Source organism: Oncorhynchus tshawytscha, linkage group LG11, assembly GCF_018296145.1.
Source record: "Oncorhynchus tshawytscha isolate Ot180627B linkage group LG11, Otsh_v2.0, whole genome shotgun sequence".
Classification (NCBI taxonomy): domain Eukaryota; kingdom Metazoa; phylum Chordata; class Actinopteri; order Salmoniformes; family Salmonidae; genus Oncorhynchus; species Oncorhynchus tshawytscha.
Window position 1 is genome coordinate 49,041,359 of NC_056439.1, and position 13,071 is coordinate 49,054,429.

The window sequence follows — 13,071 nt, forward strand, 5'->3', positions numbered from 1 at the left end:
AACCGAGATCTCTGCTCTCTTCCTAATACTCCGCCCTTCATTGCCTTCGTCTCCTTTACTTTGTCATTAACATTAGCCCGTTGCTGGCTCTCCTCTCCCCCCACCAGGCGTCTGGTCGTTCGGCCCTGATGGAGGCAGCCAGGGCGGGAGCGGTAGACCTGGTCAGGGCCATCCTCCAGAAAGGGGGAAACCCCAACGCTGTGGACAAGAAGAGGATACACACTGCCCACCTCGCGGCAGAGGGGGGCTTCTTTGAGGTACTACAGAGGTGGTGGTTAACAAAAGGATACTTTAGTAATCAGGTTTAAAACCAGGTTCTTCAACATACAGTGCATTCGGAAAGTATTCAGACCCCTAGCCTTATTCTAAAATGGATTGCATAGTTTTTTTCCCCCTCATCAATCTACACACAATGCCCCATAATGACAAAGCAAAAATGTTTTGGGAATTTGTTGCAAATTTAATCAAATAAAAAAACTGAAATACCACATTTACTCTACTCTGTTGACGCACCTTTGGCAGAGATTACAGCCTTGACTCTTCTTGGGTATGACGCTACAAGCTTAGCACACCTGTATTTGGGGAGTTTCTCCCATTTTTCTCTGTAGATCCTCTCAAGCCCTCTCAGGTTGGATGGGGAGTGTCCCTGCACAGCTATTTCCAGGTCTCTCCAGAGATGTTAGATTGGATTCAAGTCTAGGCTCTGGCTGGGCCACTCAAGGACCTTCAGAGACTTGTCCCGAAGCTACTCCTGCATTGTCTTGGCTGTGTGCTTAGGGTCATTGTCCTGTTGGAAGGTGAACCTTCGCCCCAGTCTGAGGTCCTGAGAAGGTTTTCATCAAGGATCTCTCTGTACTTTGCTCCATTCATCTTTCCCTCGATGCTGACTTGTCTCCCAGTCCCTGCCGCTGAAAAACATCCACACAGCATGATGCTGCCACCACCATGCTTCACCGTAGGGATGGTGCCAAGTTTCCTCCAGACATGACACTTGGCATTCAGGCCAAAGAGTTCAATCTTGGTTTCATCAGACCAGAGAATCATGTTTCTCATGGTCTGAGAGTTCTTTAGGTGCCTTTTGGCAAACTCCAAGCGGGCTGTCATTTGCTGTCACTGAGGAGTCTGGCCACTCTACCATAAAGGCCTGATTGGTAGAGTGCTGCAGAGATGGTTGTCCTTCTGGAAGGTTCTCCCATCTCCACAGAGGAACTCTGGAGCTCTGTCAGAGTGACCATAGGGTTCTGACCAAGGTCCTTCTCCCCTGATTTCTCAGTTTGGCCGGGTGGCCGGCTCTCGGAAGAATCTTGGTGGTTCCAAACGTCTTCCATTTAAGAATTAAAGAGGCCACTATTTTCTTGGGGACCTTCAATGCTGCAGACGTTTTTCGGTACCCTTCCCCAGATCTGTGCCTCAACACAATCCTGTCTTGGAGCTCTACTGGAATTCCTTCGACCTCATGGCTTGGTTTTTGCTCTGACAGGCACTGTCAACTGTGGGACCTTATATAGACAGGTGCGTGCCTTTCCAAATCATGTCCAGTTACATTTACCACAGGTGGATTCCAATCAAGTTGTAGAATCATCTCAAGGATGATCAATGGAAACAGGATTAACCTGAGCTCAATTTCAAGTCTCAAATTGTCTGAATATTTATGTAAAAAAAAGGCATTTCTGTTTTTATTTTAAATACATTTGTTAAACTTTCTAAACCTGTTTCCACTTTGTCATTATAGGTTATTATTTGTAGATTGATGAGGAAATGTGTTTATTTAATCCCTTTTAGAACAAGGCTGTAAAGTCTCCACAAAATGTGGAAAAAGGGTCTGAATAGTTTCCTGCTGCACTAAACTGTTATATGAAGTGTTCTGGCTACATGACGAACACAGAATCATTTTTCAGAAAGGCTGTATTTCATAATGGCCAATTTATTTTCAAAGCCTAGGGAAAAATAAATAATAAATAAACCATAAATGTATTGTTTGTATAATGTGACATGGTGGCTGGCGTTAGACGGACCCTGTAGCGTTAGACAGACCCTATACTTGCTATGATGATTAATGATGCATTTCATTTGTCAAATGTTATTTTGTTTTGCATTTTGTGCACACATGCTTACAGAAATAGTGTCTCATAAGCCCATATGGGCTAGGCACCAATTGGTGTATGACACTGAAATAAAAATGAATAGGTTTGCAAAGGGAGGGTATATTACTGGAAACCTTCTAAGTTTACCAGTAAACTACCAGAATTTTGGTAACTTTCAAGTTTTTGGAGGGCAAACTGGTGGCAGTTGTGAAAAACGTCAATAGTTGGAAGAGTTGTAAAGTTAATAAAAAATGATTCCATTGTTGATTAGATGTTTGTTTTTTATTAATTAGGCTATCTTCTCTTGAACCATATGGTCTATCCATCCACTAGAAACTCATGTACTGTATGGACACATATACAGTACAGGTCAAAAGTTTGGACACACCTACACATTCAAGGGTTTTTCTTGATTTTTACTATTTTCTACATTGTAGAATAATAGTGAAGACATCAAACCTATTAAATAACACAAATGGAATCATGTAGTAACCAAAAAAGTGTTAAACAAATGAAAATATATTTAAGATTCTTCAAATAGCCACCCTTTGCCTTGATGACAGCTTTGCACGCTCTTGGCATTCTCTCAACCAGCTTCATGAGGTAGTCACCTGGAAGACGGTTCAATTAACAGGTGTGCCTTGTTAAAAGTTAATTTGTGGGATTTCTTTCCTTTGTAATGCGTTTGAGCCAATCATTTGTGTTGTGACAAGGTAGGGCTGGTATACAGAAGATAGCCCTATTTGGTAAAAGACCAAGTCCATATTATGGCAAGAACAGCTCAAATAAGCAAAGAGAAATGACAATCCATCATTACTTTAAGACATGAAGATCAGTCAATCTGGAAAATGTCAAGAACTTTGAAAGTTTCTTCCAGTGCAGTCAAAAAAACCATCAAGTGCTGTGAAGAAACTGGCTCTCATGAGGACCGCCACAGGACAGGAAGACCCAGAGTTACCTCTGCTGCAGAGGACACGTTCATTAGAGTTACCTGGCTCTCATGAGGACCGTCACAGGACAGGAAGACCCAGAGTTACCTCTGCTGCAGAGGATAAGTTCATTAGAGTTACCTGGCTCTCATGAGGACCGTCACAGGACAGGAAGACCCAGAGTTACCTCTGCTGCAGAGGATAAGTTCATTAGAGTTACCTGCACCTCAAATTGCATCCCAAATAAATGCTTCACAGAGTTAATGAAACAGACACATCTCAACATCAACTGTTCAGAGGAGACTGCGTGAATCAGGCCTTCATTTTTTATTTATTTTATTTTACCTTTGTTTAAACAGGTAGGCAAGTTGAGAACAAGTTCTCATTTAGCAGTTTGACACATATAACGACACAGAGTTACACATGGAATAAACAAACTTACAGTCAATAATACAGTACAAAAACAAGTCTATATACAATGTGTGCAAATGAGGTGAGAAGGGAGGTAAAGGCAATAAAAAGGCCATGGTGGCAAAGTAAATACAATATAGCAATTAGAAGAACTGGAATGGTGGATTTGCAGTAGATGAATGTGCAAAGTAGAAATACTGGGGTGCAAAGGAGCAAAATAAATAAATATATACAGTAAATAAATTCATGGTCAAATTTCTGCAAAGAAACCACTACTAAAGGACACCAATAAGAAGAAGAGACTTGCTCGGGCAAAGAAACACGAGCAATGGACATTAATCAGGTGGAAATCTGTCCTTTGGTCTGATGAGTCCAAATTTGAGATTTTTGATTCCAACCGCCTTGTCTTTGTGAGACGCAGAGCAGGTGAACGGATGATCTCTGCATGTGTGGTTCCCACTGTGAAGCATGGAGGAGGGGGTGTGATGGTGTGGGGGTGCTAAAATATTGTGATTTTTTAAAAACACTTTTTTTGGTTACTACATGATTCTATATGTGTTATTTAATAGTTTTTAATGTATTACTATTATTCTACAATGTAGAAAATAGTAAAAACTATTTTTTTAAACTTGAATGATTAGGTGTGTTCAAACTTTTGACTGGTACTGCACACAACAATTAATACTATATAGGAATATATATTTTTAAAAAGTTATTCAAGTGTACATTACCAACGTTACCGCACATTGCCATAGATGACCTGTTAATTACCAAAATTATCGTATCTTTGGTAAATTACTGCTAGTTTTGCAACCCTAAAAATAAATCAAATTGATAGATTAGGTCTAATTCTCTTTTCCCTTCCAGGTGATAGTGGTGCTGTCTGCTTACTCTGCAGACTTGAGTGTGACTGCCTTGGACGGGAACACCCCCTTGCACTTGGCTGCAGCTGGAGGCTTCACTGAGTGCTGCAGGTTCCTGGCTCAGAGAGGTTTGGAACCTGACTGACTGGGCAGAGAGCCCACGGGTTGTGCAGGCTTTGGTTCCAGCCCAGCACTGCTAGCACACTGAATTCAATAAATCAGTCAACTGCTCATGAAGACATTGATTGGCCGAATCGGATGTTTTAGTGATGGGATGGGTTTTAGTGACAGAACAAAAAGCCTGCACACCCTGTATCTCTCTAGGACCACGGGTGTTGACCTCTCTTTCATCCACAGAAGATTAGAAAGTCTCTAACCCCAGCACCATATATACTGTAGCTAAAGTCAAGCAACTCTAACCCAGCACCATATATACTGTAGATAAAGCCAGCCAACTCTTACCTGTAGATTACATTTTAAAATTCAAATTGCCTCCTGTGTCAACCCCAGGCTGCAACGCCAAGCTGAAGAATACAGAGGGTTTCATCCCCAGTCAGATTGCCAAGAACAACAACCAGAAGCCAGCCATGAAGGAGCTGAAGAAGGCAGAGCGTCTGGAGGTGAAGTTCTCCAAACCGGGCGCCGTCAATCCCAATGAGCTGTGGGCGCTCACGCTGCACGACTGGTCCTGCGAGCACGAGGCGTCGCTTCGCACCGCCATGGAGATCGCTGAGGAGGCTGTGGGTCCCGTGGAGACGGTTACCCGGGAGACGTTTGTGGCGGTGCTGCAGGATCACCGGGCGCCAGTGGATGACGAGAACCTCCAGAAGGTCATTCTAGAACTGATTGTCATTCTAGAATGTATAGAGCTGATGTTTAACTGTATGTGTTTGATATCAGATCTGTGGGACGTTGGGTTGTGTTCTTGTTTATGGCTTTAATGGACAACCCTCATGGGCAAAGCAGTACATTTTCTACACAGCGACTCTGGTCTACAGTAGTTCAATAGAAAGGTGAATAGGGTGTAATTTGAGAAGCAGATGGTTTAGCATAGTGTTTTACATTGTGCTCTTATTCTGCAGTATGTCCTGATCTATAGCTTCATGGATGCCAGAAGAAAAACACTTAAAATGAAAATGAATTGTTGTGATTATTTCTATCCAGGTGATTCTGGAGCACGACAAGAAGCGCGAGGGACTGATCAACGTGACTGATTTCTTCAAAGGGGTGCGCTACCTCCAAAAAGCCTTTACCCTTCCCTCCTACGAGCCCAAGAAGAAGAAAGCCGGGAAAGGGGGGAAGGGGAAAAAGAAAGGTAAGTTCGTCCTCCCCATGCCCATTTGCATTGTCCCTCCGGAGCTCATCTTCCGGCGCGAGGACGGCGGGCCCCCAAACTTCATGGTGGAGAGCTACCAGCAGTTCACCGACACCAAGCGGTTCGACCGCGACCACCCGCCGGGCCACCCCATCGAAGACGACTCAGCGTGGTACGTGGACGAGCCGGAGAAAATCTATATCAACATCAACTACTGTGTGAAGACGGGGGACCTGGAGTCTCTGAGCCTGGCCTTCAGTCAGGGGGTCCCTGTGGATGTGAAGGACTGCTACTATAAGACGCCCCTGATGACCGCCTGCGGGAGCGGGAACTACGAGGTGGCCAAGTTCCTCATCAGCCTGGGGTGAGCAATGAGCGTTATACCACGGTTGTGGTCAATTCCATTTCAATTCCAGTCAATTAAGAAAGTTAACCAAATACCAATTCCAAATGTTCCTAATTGAAAAGCATGAAAAAATTATTGGAATTGCAATTTCAATTGAAAATGGAATTGACCCCAATCCTGGTGAGCAATGAGCATTATACAGCCCTGTAGTATTGCTTTTCCTAATTTTCAGTGCTGATGCTGGTTTATTCAGTAGTGATCAGGTCTCAGTGCTGATGCTGGTTTAATCAGTAGTGATCAGGTCTCAGTGCTGATGCTGGTTTATTCAGTAGTGATCAGGTCTCAGTGCTGATGCTGGTTTATTCAGTAGTGATCAGGTCTCAGTGCTGATGCTGGTTTATTCAGTAGTGATCAGGTCTCAGTGCTGATGCTGGTTTATTCAGTAGTGATCAGGTCTCAGTGCTGATGCTGGTTTATTCAGTAGTGATCAGGTCTCAGTGCTGATGCTGGTTTATTCAGTAGTGATCAGGTCTCAGTGCTGATGCTGGTTTATTCAGTAGTGATCAGGTCTCAGTGCTGATGCTGGTTTATTCAGTAGTGATCAGGTCTCAGTGCTGATGCTGGTTTATTCAGTAGTGATCAGGTCTCAGTGCTGATGCTGGTTTATTCAGTAGTGATCAGGTCTCAGTGCTGATGCTGGTTTAATCAGTAGTGTTCAGGTCTCAGTGCTGATGCTGGTTTATTCAGTAGTGATCAGGTCTCAGTGCTGATCAGTTTTTTAAATTAATCATTAGTCAATGAGCCAGCTCTGGACCACAAGGGGCTTTCACTTATCAAGTCTATTGATCCCTATTTTGAGTGAACCTTATTTGATACTTGGCGATGCAAACACTGGTTTGGCGGGTGGTTAATCGGGTGGTTAATCGGTCAGTGATCAGGTTATTGGCCATTAATCAGGTATATGGATCTGCTACAGTGCTGACGTGACCACGTGCGACCAGTTCAGTTGGACACCGCTGCACCACGCCTCCCATGCAGGCCAGGTGGACATCGTGGACCTCCTGGTGCATTCTGGGTCAGTGGTGGACGCCGTGGCCATGAATGGAGCCACGCCCCTCATGAGGGCCATCGAGAGCTGCAGACCGTGCTGTGTGGACTACCTCATCAAGGCCGGAGCCAAGGTGCAGGCAGAGAACAAGAAAGGTACTACTATTCATACTCTGTACACACACGGATGACTCTTTTACACGCTTGGTAAGACTGGTCAAAAGGTAGTGGACAAAACATTAGGTACACCAGCTCTTTCCATGACATAGACTGACCAGGTGAATCTAGGTGAAAGCTTTTGATCCCTTATTGACGTCACTTGTTAAATCCACTTCAATCAGTGTAGATGAAGGGGAGGAGACAAGTTAAAGAAGGATTTCAAAAGCCCTTTTGAGAAAATGGAGACATGAATTGTGTATATGTGCCATTCAGAGGGTGAATGGTCAAGACAAAATATTTAAGTGCCTTTGAATGTTGTATGTTAGTAGGTGCCAGGCGCACCGGTTTGAGTGTGTCAATAACTGAAACGCTGCTGGGGTTTTTTCACGCTCAACAGTTGCCTGTTTGTATGAAGAATGGTCCAGCACCCAAAGGACATCCAGCCAATTTGACACAACTGTGGGAAGCATTGGAGTCAACATGGGGCCAGCATCCCTGTGGAACGCTTTCGACACCTTGTAGTCCATGACCTCAATATTAGAAAGGTGTTCCTAATGTTTTGTCCACTCAGTGTATCGGGAATAGGGTGGCATGTTCATGTTATCAATAGTCCAGCAGATGGCCCTGTTTCCCTTAATGTGATGTATTCCTCCACTCCCCTCCAGCCCTCCCACCTCCTCCCCCCCCCAACCCTCTCCAGCCCTCCCACCTCCTCCCCCCAACCCTCTCCACACCTTCCACCTCCGCCGCAACCTCTTCCAGCCCAGCTCACAGTTTCTGGCTCCTCACTCACGCGTGAAATTAAAATGTGATACGATAACAGGTCTATCATCCCCAAAATCCCTGTAGCAACTGTGGACAGGTGGAGAGAAAGGTGCAGGATAGAGGACTACTGTTATGTATGAAAGGTCCAGAGTAGAGGACTACTGTTATGTATGAAAGGTCCAGAGTAGAGGACTACTGTTATGTATGAAAGGTCCAGAGTAGAGGACTACTGTTATGTATGAAAGGTCCAGAGTAGAGGACTACTGTTATGTTACCTATGCTATTTCTTGTCCACATTGATTTCCAATTATTACCTCCATGTGTATCAGTGTATCACTGGTTTAGATTTTAATATACACTACCATTCAAAGGTTTGGTGTCTCAGAAATGTCCTTGTTTTTGAAAGAAAGTCATTTTTTTGTCCATTTTTAAAATAACATCAGATTGATCAGAAACACAGTGTAGACGTTGTTAATGTTGTAAATGACTATTGTAGCTGGAAATGGTTGATATTTAATGGAATATCTACATAGGCATACAGAGGCCCATTATCAGCAACCATCACTCCTGTGTTCCAATAGCACGTTGTGTTAGCTAATCCAAGTTTATCATTTTAAAAGGCCAAAAAGGCCCTTTTGCAATTATGTTAGCACAGTTGAAAACTGTTGTTCTGATTAAAGAAGCAATAAAACTGGCCTTCTTTAGACTACGTGAGTATCTGGAGCATCAGCATTTGTGGGTTCGATTACAGGCTCAAAATGGCCATAAACAAATAACTTTCTTCTTGAAACTCATCAGTCTATTCTTGTTCTGAGAAATGAAGGCTATTCCATGTGAGAAATTGCCAAGAAACTGAAGATCTCATACAACGCTGTGTACTACTCCCTTCACAGAACAGTGTAAAATGGCTCTAACCAGAATATCTTTTGCCAAGATAATCCATCCACCTGATAGGTGTGGCATATCAATAAGCTAATTAAACAGCATGATCATTACACAGGTGCACCTGTGCTGGGGACAATAAAAGGCTGCTCTAAAATGTGCAGTTTTGTCACCCAACACAATTCCACACAACACAATGACTGAGCGTGCAATTGGCATGCTGACTGCAGGAATGTCCACGAGAGCTCTTGCCAGTGAATGGAATGTTAATTTCTCTACCATAAGCCGCCTCCAACATTGTTTTAAAGAATTTGGCAGTACGTCCAACCAGCCTCACAACCTCAGACCACATGTAACCACGCCAGCCAAGGACCTCCACATCCGGCTTCTTTATCCGCGGGATTGTCTGAGACCAGCCACCCGGACAGCTGAAGAAACTGAGGAGTATTTCTGTCTGTAAAAAGGCCCTTTTCTGGAGAAAAACTCAGTCTGATAGGCTGGGCCAGGTTCTCAAGTGGATGGGCCTATGCCCGCCCAGGCCCACCCATGGCTGCGCCCCTGCCCAGTCATGTGAAATCAATAGATTAGGGCCTAATAAATGTATTTCAATTGACTGTTTTCCTTCTATGAACGAACTGTAACTTTGCAAAATCTTAGAAATTGTTGCATGTTACATTCATATTTTTTGTTCAGTATAATAATATAGGCCATTTAGCCAATGCTTTTATCATAATTGACTTAGTCATGTGGGAATAAACGTTTCTTCTTTTTTTTTAACGCACGGGTGGTCCTGGGAATTGAACTCACTGTCCTGGCGTCGCAAGCGCCACGCTCTGTCAACCGAGCTCTGTAAGACCACCGTGTATCTAGAGCATGTGTAACTGCTTTAGCTACTGTTATGTTACTCATAGCAATAATAACGGGAAGGTACAGAATAGGGTTCTAATTAAAACGCTATGGGTCTCATTTCAGAGCAGAATTGCCTGGACATTGCCAGAGCATATGGAGACATCAGGATAACTGATCTGGTCCAGGCTAAGTTTGACAGCCTCCCCAAGTCCAAGGAGGGGAAGGGGAAGGGAGGAGGCAAACCTGTGGCCAAGCTAGCCAGTCTAGCTGCTCCTAAGGTAAATAACTACCTGGTTGTGGGGTTATGTTATTTCCTCACCATGGTTACAAACATACACATACTGCAGACTAGTTTTATGTGTCTTGTATATACACTGAGTGGACAAAACATTAAGAACACCTGCTCTCTCCATGACAGACTGACCAGGTGAATCCAGGTGAAAGCTATGGTCCCTTATTGATGTCACTTGTTAAATCCACTTCAGTCAGTTTAGATGAAGGGGAGGAGATAGGTTCTAGCGAGATTTTTGAGACATGGATTGTGTTAATATGTGCTATTCAGAGGGTGAATGGGCAAGACAAAATATTTCAGTGCTTTCGAATGGGGTATGGTAGTAGGTGCCAGGTGCACCGGTTTGAGTGTGTCAAGAACTGCAACGCTGCTGAGTATTTCACGCTCAGCAGTTTCCCCGTGTGTATCAATAATGGTCCAGCACCCAAAGAACATCCAGCCGACTGGACACAACTGTGGGGAAAGATTGGAGACAACATGGACCAGCATCCCTGTGGAACTCTTTCGACACCTTGTTGAGTCCATGCCCCCGATGAATTGAGGCTGTTCTGAGGAAAGGGGTGGGGGGTGGGGGGGTGCTACTCAATATTAGGATGATGTTCCTTATGTATGGTAAACTCAGTGTGTTTTTTTTAAATGTATGACATATGCTTCAATATGTATGTTATTTGCTATGTGTGTTATGTGTAGTGTTTGATTTGGTGTGTGGATCTGCCTGTACATGTGTGTTTCTTCGTGTGTAATGTGTGTGTGTGTGTGTGTGTGTGTGTTTCCGTCTATCCATCTCCATCCAGTCTGACTCTGTGTCTGCGACCTCCTCTGAGACGACGGTGAGGAAGGTTTCTCTGAAGGACAACATCATCTTCCTCAACACCCAGATCACCAGCGGAGCCACCAACCGCCCCGACATCAGCTTTGTGCCAAAAACAGTAGGTTCCCACTTCTCCGCTTCCTCCGTGACAGAAGGCACCTGATCTAGCCAATGACCTCATCCTTTGATTAGCCTGTTGTTTTGTTCTCAACTTGTTTTTGCTATGGAGGCACTCTTAGGTGGCTATTACATAACGTCAATTTCTTTCTCCCTCGTCCCCTTTGTCTCGCTATGCTGCCCCTCCTCCCCACTCTTTGTTTCGTTCTGCTGCCCCCCCCTTGACTCGCTCTAATGCCACCCCGCCTTGTTACGCTCTGCTGCCCCTCCTCCCAACTCTGTGTTTCGTTCTGCTGCCCCTCTCCCCCCTCTTTGTCTCGCTCTGCTGCTGTCCCTCCCCTCCCTCTTTGTCTCACTCTGCTGTCCCTCCCCTCCCTCTTGGTTCACTCTGCTGTCCCTCCCCTCCCTCTTGGTTCGCTCTACTGTCCCTCCCCTCCCTCTTGGTTTCGCTCTGCTGTCCTTTCCCTCCCTCTTGGTTCGCTCTGCTGTCCCTCCCCTCCCTCTTGGTTCGCTCTGCTGTCCCTCCCCTCCCTCTTGGTTCGCTCTGCTGTCCCTCCCCTCCCTCTTGGTTCGCTCTGCTGTCCCTCCCCTCCCTCTTGGTTCGCTCTGCTGTCCCCCCTCCCTCTTGGTTTGCTCTGCTGTCCCTCCCCTCCCTCTTTGTTTGCTCTGCTGTCCCTCCCCTCCCTCTTGGTTTGCTCTGCTGTCCCTCCCCTCCCTCTTTGTCTCTGCTGCCCCTCTCCCCCTCTTTGTCTCTGCTGCCCCTCTCTCCCTCTTTGTCTCTGCTGCCCCTCTCCCCCTCTTTGTCGCTGCTGCCCCTCTCCCCCCTCTTTGTCTCTGCTGCCCCTCTCCCCCCTTTGTCTCTGCTGCCCCTCTCTCCCTCTTTGTCTCTGCTGCCCCTCTCTCCCTCTTTGTCTCTGCTGCCCCTCTCCCCCTCTTTGTCTCTGCTGCCCCTCTCCCACCTCTTTGTCTCTGCTGCCCCTCCCCGTCTTTCTCTCTGCTGCCCCTCCCCCTCTTTGTTTCTCTCTGCTGCCCCTCTCCCCCTCTTTGTCTCTGCTGCCCCTCCCCGTCTTTCTCTCTGCTGCCCCTCCGCCCTCTTTGTCTCTGCTGCCCCTCCCCGTCTTTCTCTCTGCTGCCCCTCCCCCTCTTTGTTTCTCTCTGCTGCCCCTCTCCCCCTCTTTGTCTCTGCTGCCCCTCCCCGTCTTTCTCTCTGCTGCCCCTCCCCCTCTTTGTTTCTCTCTGCTGCCCCTCTCCCCCTCTTTGTCGCTGCTGCCCCTCCCCGTCTTTCTCTCTGCTGCCCCTCCCCCTCTTTGTTTCTCTCTGCTGCCCCTCCCCCTCTTTGTTTCTCTCTGCTGCCCCTCCCCCTCTTTGTTTCTCTCTGCTGCCCCTCCCCCTCTTTGTTTCTCTCTGCTGCCCCCCTCTTTGTTTCTCTCTGCTGCCCCTCCCCCTCTTTGTTTCGCTCTGCTGCCCCTCCCACCCCCTCTCTCTTTTTTTCTCACTCTAACATCTCTTCTCTCTATTTCTCTCCCGATCTTTCCTTCTCTCTTTCTCCCCTTCTCTAATTCTCTCTCTCTCTCTCTCTCTCTCTCTCTCTCTCTCTCTCTCTCTCTCTCTCTCCCTCCTCACTCCCTTGTCAGGTGTGGGGTAAGCAGCTGACCAGCAGCCAGCTGATTGAGAGGAAGGAGGAGAGGAGAGACCGTCTGTCCTACGAGGTGGACTTTGAGGACTTCATGATGCCTTTCAACCAGAACATCAGGCAGAAGGCCCAGGAACTGGGAGGCCTCGACAACTGACACAGACAGGCTGTCCCAAATGGAACCCCTTTCCTATTATATAGTGCACTACATTTGACCAGTGCCCATATAGGGCACAAACATAGTGTTTGTCAACATAGTGCAGTAAATGGGGAATAGGATGCCATTTCAGATGCACGCAGAAAGAGACAAAAATAAACCATATGTCCAGTCAGTTTTGATTCAACTAGCAGTTTTTATAATGCCAGCATGCTATCATATTGTTACTGAAATACAGGTCACATATGCCATATTGTAGCATTGTAACATAACGATAGACACCATAGTTCTTAGTACATCACAGGAGGTAGGTGGCACCTTCATTGGGGAGAACGGGCTCGTGGTAATGACTGGAGCGGAATCAGTGGAATGGGATCAAATACATCAAACACGTGGTTTCATTCCATTCGC

General features: G+C 45.9%; 1 protein-coding gene across 1 annotated transcript in view; it reads left to right on the forward strand.

The window, feature by feature from the left end:
- Positions 1 to 12,835, forward strand: part of LOC112262355 (ankyrin repeat and EF-hand domain-containing protein 1-like) — a 24,230-nt gene extending 11,395 nt beyond the window's left edge. Inside the window, exons 5-12 of the mRNA XM_024438021.2 lie at positions 108 to 257; positions 4,292 to 4,415; positions 4,798 to 5,117; positions 5,452 to 5,966; positions 6,925 to 7,151; positions 9,774 to 9,928; positions 10,737 to 10,871; positions 12,505 to 12,835. Of these exons, the coding sequence (XP_024293789.2) occupies positions 108 to 257; positions 4,292 to 4,415; positions 4,798 to 5,117; positions 5,452 to 5,966; positions 6,925 to 7,151; positions 9,774 to 9,928; positions 10,737 to 10,871; positions 12,505 to 12,660 (1,782 nt within the window). The 3' untranslated portion in view covers positions 12,661 to 12,835. The remainder of the gene's footprint in view (positions 1 to 107; positions 258 to 4,291; positions 4,416 to 4,797; positions 5,118 to 5,451; positions 5,967 to 6,924; positions 7,152 to 9,773; positions 9,929 to 10,736; positions 10,872 to 12,504) is intronic.
- The last annotated feature ends 236 nt before the right edge of the window (positions 12,836 to 13,071 follow it).